This window comes from Tamandua tetradactyla, chromosome 6, assembly GCF_023851605.1.
Source record: "Tamandua tetradactyla isolate mTamTet1 chromosome 6, mTamTet1.pri, whole genome shotgun sequence".
In the NCBI taxonomy this organism is placed as follows: Eukaryota; Metazoa; Chordata; class Mammalia; order Pilosa; family Myrmecophagidae; genus Tamandua; species Tamandua tetradactyla.
The window spans coordinates 36,696,005-36,704,867 of record NC_135332.1 but is presented as its reverse complement, the minus strand read 5'-3'; the positions used below and the strand labels follow the sequence as shown (position 1 = coordinate 36,704,867).

Genomic DNA, 8,863 nt, shown 5'->3' with positions numbered 1-8,863 from the left:
TCAGATGTATTATTTCTCTCTAAGCCAAATTCTGCAAATAAACTTACTACCTTCCCCTCTACATGGGATATGACATCCAAGGGTATAAATCTCCCTGGTAACATGGGACATGACACCCAGCGATGAGCCCAGACCTGACATTGGTTGACCGAGAGCAAGAAAATAAATAAAACAGAATAAAGTTTCAGTGGCTAAGAGAGTTCAAATAAAGTTGAGAGGTCATTCTGGAGGTTATTCTTATGCAACTTTCAGCAAGATATTGCAAACTGCCACATATGCCAAACCCCAAATAACAATGTTCCTGAAAACCCTAAAGATTACCTTGGGCTCTGTTTAAGACTTTATAGAAGTTTTACTTATTAAATTTTCAGAGACTTAAAGCTGTAACCAAGAAATTAGGATTTAAGGGATGATTATGATTACTGAATTATTATATGGAAAATCCTTTGTTCTTTCCAGTATAGTAGACAGAGGGAAATACCTGAAATTTCTGAACTGTAATCCAGCTGCCTTGATCTCTGATAATGATTGTATAGTCTTTATACTGTGCCTGTGTAATTGTGACTAATCTTGTGACTGATCTTCACTTGTAACCATTTATCCCGGTCTTTGAATTCAGAGTCTTGTAATCACTAAAGACAGCCCCTAATGTTTATGAAGGGTCTTGGGTCAGCCCAGAGCTAACTCACCCCAAATCCAAAGTTATCTTGATAACTGAAACTGGATTTAACCACAATGGGCCCACCTGACATGCGCAGTAGATTAGACTTTAAACAATAAGTCACCTATACCTCATTATAATGCTAAAAATCATGACCATCATCATATTAAGGTTGCCATTTTGTTCTTTGGCTAAAACCAAAATCAATCTGCACATTCTCAATAATTAAATCACCTCTAATTACATCATCTGGGGCCATTGTGCTTTTATCCTAAAATATGCCTATCTTTTATTGCTATAAAACTATCAGAAATGCTGCAGTTTGGGGAGACAGATTATTAAGCCAATAAGTCATCTGATCTCCTTCTTTGCACCTAGCAGTATATATTTTTTCTCTCTTTGATACCCCAGTTTCTCAGGAATTAGTCATTTGAGTACATCAGACAAAAAAATCCACCAATTTTGTCTGGTAACAAAGCCTCCAGATTGTTCCTATGCCAGATAATCCCTGAAACCCAGGGTCTCTCCAAGAACATCAACCATTTTCATTCTTCTACCCCATAATGTTTTTCATCATGAAGAAATTAGAATGGTCGTCACCCAGATATGCCTTAAGATTGAGAGTATGCTCAAATGAGAGGGAGGAGTTATAACTGTGAAGTTAGAATTTAACAAATAATTATGATTACTGAATCATTTTATCTATGTAATATCTATATATAAATAAAGATATTTCTTTTTACTTTCTTTTATATTACAGCGGTCAGAGGGAAATACCTAAAATTTCTGAACTGTAATCCAGCTGCCTTGATCTCTGATAATGATTGTATAACTTTATCTTATGGCCTTTATCTTATGAACTTCTAATTGCAAAAACCTTGTGACTAATCCTCACTAGTGCCCCTTTATCCAGTTTTCAACTTCAGAGTCTTATGATCACTAAAGACAGCCCCTAATGTTTATTGATGAAGAGCTTTGAATTAGCCCAGTACTCACCCACCCCAAGTCAAAAACTACCTTGCTAGATGGAACTGAATCTAACCAAAATTTGCCTGCCTGACATGTGCAATAGCTTAAACTGTAACCTATAAGTGACCTATACCTCATTATAATACTAAAAATCACACCCGTCATCGTATGAAGGCTGCCATTTTCTTATGTAAATTCTGTGGCTAAATCTGTAATCAATCTGTGTGTGCTCAATAATTAGATCATCTGCAACCTCATCATCTTAAACCATTGTGCTCATTATCCTAAAACCTGCGCATCTTTTGGTACTATAAAACTATCAGAGTTACTGGAGTTTGAGGAAACAGATTTTGGGGCTGCCAGACCATCCAATCTGCTTCATTCCTAGCAATAAACTCTTCTCTCTTTGAAACCCAAGTGTCTCAGGAATTGGTCATTTGAACGCATGGGGCAGAGTCCATCACTTTTGATTAGTATCATTATCTTTTTTCTTGGTCTCCCTCCTTTCACCCCTCCTCTGCCCAAATTACTTTGTCTCTGATCTTATTTCTAAGTAAAATGAGGTTTTGTCAAAGTTTGAGAAATTCTCTTTGGTGCAACAAGTGTTTCTAGCTGCCCTTTGTACAGTGCCTTAAGTGGAAGTTCGCCTCAGTTCCTCAGAGCTGGGATTTTCCAGAATACCCATCATTTCCATATGCTTTGCTATTCTCAAATGGAGAACATTGATGAGAAGACTCGCCTGACTTTTGGGAAAAGGATCCCAGGGTACAAAATGCTGCTATTTCACCATCCTCATTTTTCTCTCCTCCTCTTATTACTTATTTGTCACCGGGAAATAGACTACCGTCTCACTCCCCACCCCCACATACTCCCCAAACCGCATAGTACCCTAGAAATGCAGAATGAAGATTAAAGACCTGCTGGTTTAGAGTTTTACAGAGTTATAGTATCAGACCGTGGGTTTTGGACAAGGAAAACCTTGAAAATGAAAGCCTAAGGGTAATTTTTTTAAAAAGAACCACAACAGAGGAGGACAATTTCTTTTCAAACGTCTTTCCCTTTTTAAAAATATGGATTATATTGTCACAGAGGAAAGCACAGAGCAAAATACATCGGCATTTAAGGGATTTCCTTCCTCCAAATTTTCTCCGGTCCCTTAATTGCTTTTTTAAACCTTGCCGAGTACTTTGTTTACGGTCCCTAGTGCCGGGATTTGCCTCCCCTCACAGAGGAGCTGTTGGCGGAGCTGGCAGCTGCTCAGTCCGATTCTGGCTGGGAAAGGTAAGGGTCTTTGCCTTGCTCTTTGACAAATCTGGGAGAGAAATAGTAAATGCCTGCGGGGAGATATAGATTGATTTCATGCATTGTGGGCTTTCAGAAAAGTTCCCCAAATTTAAAAGGAATCTCCTTAAGCCATGTGCTTTAAAGAAAACCAGAGAGATTTCCTCTCCCTTCTGAAAGGAGAGAGTTTGCAGAAGGCTGGTTGTATTGTGGATGATATTTTGCATTTGGGGGCAGGTGTCCCTTGAGTGATTTCCGGGAGGGCGTCTAATACCTTATAAGCACCGAGTGGAAGGGCATAACAAATGGAACGGCATCAGCGCTAATCACTCGGAATTCTCTTTGAATTTCAAAATGAAGAGGTGAAGTCAGCGAAAACCACATGTGTCAGTGGGTGTAGTCATAGCTATCTATTCTTCTGATATAATTTCTGAATTGTCTCAAAGCTTTTACGTCTTGGTATTGATTCCTAATCCACTGTCTGCTTAAGAGTCTGGAGCCGTGCGTCTGTGTGTCTGTGTGTCTAGGCAGACGCACACATGCTGTGAAGGAGATTTAGGGTGAAGAGATACTTGAAGCCTGAGAAGGCTGAAGAAAGCTTTGGTAATAGAAGTAATGACAGACCTACCCACGCTTCCAGGACCCAGATACACAATCCCTCTTTATAGATTCAGCCAAGGGCACACCATAGAGAAAAGTACCTCTTGCCCTCTCTTTGGTTTTGATAAGAGGGGAGCGTGATCTACAGTAGAATAAGGTAATATTTGGAGCTTTCGTGGGGACATGGCTTACTTTTTGGGGACCCTGGCCCATGCCTAGGACTCACAGAGGAATTGTCTCCAAAGGCCACAGTTCATGGGTGATGGACTGCTGCTCCTTGGAAGAGATTCCTGGCATCACCATCTTCCCAGACAGTGTTCCCTGGTTCTCAGTATCCCTGGCGTGCAGCACCATGTGACAGCACACCTCATGGATGGATGACCCTGTCCCTTCAGGTCGCACATTTTTTAAAAGTGTGAGGATATTGCCCCTGAGGCCCTCCAGGTACTTACTCATCACCCTCGGCCTCGGCAGGCGGGCCTCCCTGACTCCGCCAGGTCTTGGGTACTTTTTGATATATTTTTTTTAAACAAAGAAGCCCTCACTTTGGCTTCCACTCCAGAAAAAGGACTTCTTGTCCCTCTCCCTTTGTGACAAAACAGTCAAGATACTGCTACTAGAGGAGGCTGCCAGAGTGCATTATTGTAAAACAGAGACGAGAGTCTAAGAGCACCTGAGCCCCTACCAGCAGTTAGAGAAACTAGCAATATAAGACAAAGAAGGAAAATAAATCTCTCCCAAGATACATTTGGACATGTAGATTTGCTGCCTGAATTAAAAGGGGTTATTAAAACTTGTACAGATTAAGAAAGGGGAATGGATGACTTTCAGCTACAGAGAGATGTATAGGGAGGAGTTTAAAGTAGTTTTCCAGGATTATCTCCATTTTTACCTTCAAAAGACCATGGGGGCTTTATGTACTTAAAGAACTTTAAAATTTCACATAGCTTGTGTGATTGGAAGCATGAACCTATGAGGTTATTTGGAAGGTGAGAAATTGACCTTTAGCTCTCTCGTTTGGGAGTAGAATATGTCATGTCATATATGTTAGAATATTGAAAATACTTGGCTTCTTAGAGTGTGGTCAGAGGAAACACAGCATTGGCTTTGCCTGGGAGCTTGAATCTGTATTTAACAAGCTCCGCCGAGTAATTTATGTGCCTGTTAAAAACCGGAGTTTAAACCAAGGCTTTCTCTCTTTTTTTGTGACCTCTGTCAAGTTACTTAACCGCTCTAAGCTTCCATCCTCCTCGTCTATAAACTAATGAGAATTTAAGTTAATGCATATACATTGCTTAATGTGCCACACCCATAGTAGAAGCTCTGTAAATGGCAGTGACGATGATGATGGTGGTGATGATGATTTCAGCATTTCTAAAGTTACTCACCTATTAGCACAAGTAGTAAGTGATCGTGTTTAAATCAAAATGACTGCTTTAAGCACAAATGTTTGCATCTCCCACCCTCATTCCTAAACTAGTTATCATCAAACAAGGAGGATTTTAAGCTTCAGATGATCATCAGGCTATGAATAAGGAATAGTGGAAAAACCTAGGAACCTGGGTTTTGCTGGCTTGGAGGCTGAATTCAGCTGCCTGATGACTTCACAGCTGTTGCTGCCGCCGAAGAGCGTCTGTCCCCTCGGTTCTGTCCCCTCAGCTGGGTGTGCAACGCTGACTCGGGGATTTTCTTATGAAAATGCCTGATGGGTGGGAGGAAGGTCTGGAGGTTGGCTGGGGAAAAAATGAGTAATGAGTAATGCAAAGCAGTCTGCTTAGTAAATGCTGCGAGAGAAATAAAAGCTGTGTAGAACGAGTCTGACTTATCATGTCATTGAGCAGAGTTGGCAGAAGCCAAAACTAGGACTGTGTTGGCAAGGAAAAGAACTAAGAGGAAAAAAAAAAGATAGGGAGGGACAAACCAGAGGGGGAGGGAGTAAAATAAGAGAGGGAGGGAAAGACAAGTGTCATTAAGTCATTAAGGAACAGAGGTAGAGGGAAAGAAGAAGGAGCTCCAGGATTCAAAACCAAGCCGAAGTATTCTTATCATTTTTCTTTTCCTACAGGAGATTCCTGTCCTGACATTTTATTGACAGGCACGCTGATACAGGCTTTTCAGAAGTTGGCTGAAGAAACTCAAGGATTGCTGTTTCTTCTCTACCAATTCAAGTGATTTCCCTTGTGATGGACTGCCTCTCTCTGAGGTTTGTGTAAGTAGTTAGGGATAGACCTTCATTTTCAAGTTTGTCCAAGCTTCAGCTTTGGGTTGAAGATTTTTTTTTTCAGATATAATTCCAAATATCTTTTTACTGACCTATTATTGAATAGCAGTGATTAAGTTGTTTAGTGATTACAATTTACATGTGTATGAGGAGCTCTCATATTCGATTTTGTTGCCTACAGAGTAATATTTTGACTACCGCAAGCAGTGAAGCACCAGTGAGGTTTGATTTGGGGGTTAAATTTGTTTTGAGTGGATGGCTAATATATTTGAATGAGTCTAATTGAAATGGTCTCAGATGTCTTACTTTAAATTTTTTTTTTTTTTTTTTTTTTTTTTTGGTGACTGCAACTGCTCAACTGTTTGCCGGCTTGATTGCTTTTTAAGGATGAAAGAGAGTGACTTGCATCTCGGAGTAGGAAGCAAGAATTTTTTGCTGACTTTTGCTAGATGTATTCCTACCAAATGCATTTGATCGAGAGCCTCAGGTTTTGTCCTGAAATTTTCAAAACATTTGGAAAGGGGCATCACAGAAAACTTTTAACATAAGAGCATGAGAAAAAAAATTTTACTGAAAATTTAGCATGCTGAATTCTTAAGCATGTTATAGTACAGATGTCACTGAAATTACTTGTGGAGTTTAATAGAAAATGTTTGGATTGACTGCTAATACTTTAAGAATTGATCTGACCTTTAACATGAGAAAGCACAAAATTACATTCTATGAAGTTCTTGCTTTTATTTTATTTTATTTTTTCTGTTTTCCCTTTTCAAATGGTACAAAGAATATTGCCACATTTTAGATCACAAGTGCTAGCCTCATCGTCTCTGAAGTTTTGCAGAACTGCCCAGCACCCACTGCGGGGGCAAGAACAGGTCCCAGGACACATGTTGCACTGTGCTTAACAGTTCCACCGTAAAGACACTTGTTAGCTGTCAGTTGATGGAGAATAATATCGCGCGGACTCTGGCCGTGTGCCTTGACTTTGCTTTCATACGCAGTGATGGTTGGGAAAGAATGTACGTCAGGCATAGCAACGAGGGCTGTGTTGCTCTGAGATGGGGAACTAACTGTCTGAAGCACTGTTTGTGACTTATTCTCCTCTGGAATGAAGCCATCTTTGGATCAGGAGTCAGGCTTCTCTGTGTGTCTAGAGGAAAGAGAAGCAATAGACAAAATGGAAATGCTTGTAAAATATTTGTAGACAGCCAGGGTCTATTAAGCACTGTAAGTACTTCCTGGTTTTTATATCTTCCCTTTATGTTTTTCTGCTTTCTCTTGCTTTTTGCCCAATGCAAAGGGAATGCAACAAATTAGAAAATAATGAACGTTGATTTTCTCATGCATTCATGCCTTCTGTAAAAGCTGCAGCCTTTTACTTCTAGTTGCAGTGCTCTTTCTGATGCATTTGGCTAACATCTCCTATCTCCTCCCACAGTTTCCGCCCCGGTGAGACCCTCTAGGGCTTGTCTGTGAACCCAGAGTGGAAACACTACTGTAAAAAAAAAAAATGACTGAAGAGCCCATCAAGGAGTTCCCAGAAACCCCCAAATCTCCCAAGCCAGAGACAGTGGAGAAAAGCCCCAACAGTGAAGTTGTGGTCAGCATGGTTCCCCTGGTGAGTGAGATTCAGCTGACGGCCGCCACGGGGGGTGCGGAGCTGTCCTGCTACCGCTGCCTCATCCCCTTCGCCGTGTTCGTCTGCGTCACCGGGGTGGTGGTCACCGCCGTGGCCTACAGCTTCGATTCCCACGGCTCCATCATCTCCATCTTCGGCCTGGTCCTTCTGTCGTCCGGACTCTTATTGCTAGTCTCCAGCGCCTTGTGCTGGAAAGTGAGACAGAGGAACAAGAAAATCAAGAGACGGGAGAGTCAGACGGCGCTGGTGGCCAATCAGAGAAACTTATTTGTTTAAGAGTGAACGAGACCAAACGGGATGTGCGGCCTGGGAACCCTGGTCTAACGTGGTCGGCGGGTTCTCCACGCGCGCGTGAGAGCGGAGCGGGCAGCGCAGCGGCGAAGGCGAGAAGGACTGGGGAGGGCCCGGGGAAGGCGGGTGGGAGGGGTTCTCCCATCGGAGGAATAACTTGGGTCTTCTTTAATGACAAACTTAACCCTTAGGGCTATTTCTAAGACGGAAAAATCAGCCTTCTCTCTACATTAACTATTTGGTGGGTCATGGTAGGTGTACAGCATTTGGTAATAATTTGGTCCACCTTGGGAAGCAGCTAAGAAAAGGCGGGAAAACAATCAGACGTTCTGGTGCATTGGAGACCTGCCTCAAAAAAAAAAAAAAAAAGGTAAATAATTAACTCAAACTCTTAAGAAATTGTGTCATTAAGCTGTTCTGCTGAAGGGCTAACTTGCCTTAGACTTTGCATATTTCTATGAAATTCTGTGATAATTTTTTTTCGTAAGTTGATTTTTTGACATGTTTTTATTTTCACTTTCAGTAACTCATCACTGGTGGTACTTTATCTTAAAGACTAAACTAATATTTTTATGTTTTAACATTGGACAGTTTTAGATGACTGTGGTGTGTCAGAACTGAAAAAGGGAAGAGGCGGGGCTGAAAGGAATGGCTACGAGACTGACATGGCAGTGGGGTGATTAAATAACTATGAAAAGAATCCAATATAGCACTTTGGATGGTTTTTATATAAAAGTTTAATGTACCTTTCCTTCAAAATAATAAATACTCATCGCTGCTGAAACCTCTTAAATGGTTGTTTTGTTGTATTTATTTTTACTGTAGTTCCAAATTGCCTGCATTCCCTTGCTTCATTTATGACCTCGCAATATTTCTACCAAATGGGCATGTTGCTTCTTTCTAGCCGAATTAGAAGACTTTCTTTTTTTTTTTTTCTTTTTTTTTGTATGCTGTATAGCAGGTCACATCTCATTCTTTTTCCATGCATGTGAGTATCACGTTATTGCAGCACCATTTGTTGATTATTTGTGTTTGATTGGTTTGTTGTTTGGTTGTTTGCTTGTTTGTTTGTTTTTGGGGGAAGTGCATGGGCCAGGAATTGAACCCAGGTCACCCACACGGCAGGTAAGAAGTCTGCTACTGAACTACCCTCGCACACCCCATCATATCATTTTTTCATGACTCAGAAGTGTAGTATAAT

At 41.0% G+C, this 8,863-nt stretch overlaps 1 protein-coding gene across 6 annotated transcripts; it reads left to right on the top strand.

The window, feature by feature from the left end:
• The first annotated feature begins 2,799 nt into the window (after window positions 1-2,799).
• TMEM100 (transmembrane protein 100) lies at window positions 2,800-8,455 on the top strand. Of its 6 annotated transcripts, none has more exons than XM_077164841.1 (3): window positions 2,800-2,911; window positions 5,577-5,720; window positions 7,171-8,455. In XM_077164841.1, the coding sequence occupies exon 3, from the start codon at window positions 7,243-7,245 to the stop codon at window positions 7,645-7,647; it is 405 nt and encodes a 134-aa protein (XP_077020956.1). In that variant the 5' UTR covers window positions 2,800-2,911; window positions 5,577-5,720; window positions 7,171-7,242; the 3' UTR covers window positions 7,648-8,455. The 6 variants fall into 6 exon arrangements, 5 of the variants coding, with proteins under 5 accessions (XP_077020956.1, XP_077020955.1, XP_077020954.1 ...); XM_077164840.1 differs by lacking the exon at window positions 2,800-2,911 and adding an exon at window positions 6,517-6,959 and having other exon boundaries at window positions 5,449-5,714; XM_077164839.1 differs by lacking the exon at window positions 2,800-2,911 and adding an exon at window positions 6,517-6,959 and having other exon boundaries at window positions 5,449-5,720.
• Window positions 8,456-8,863: the final 408 nt, after the last annotated feature.

What these genes read in the sequence shown, in the direction of transcription:
- TMEM100 (XM_077164841.1), top strand. Translation starts at nt 7,243, where the DNA reads ATGACTGAAGAGCCCATCAAGGAGTTCCCAGAAACCCCCAAATCTCCC.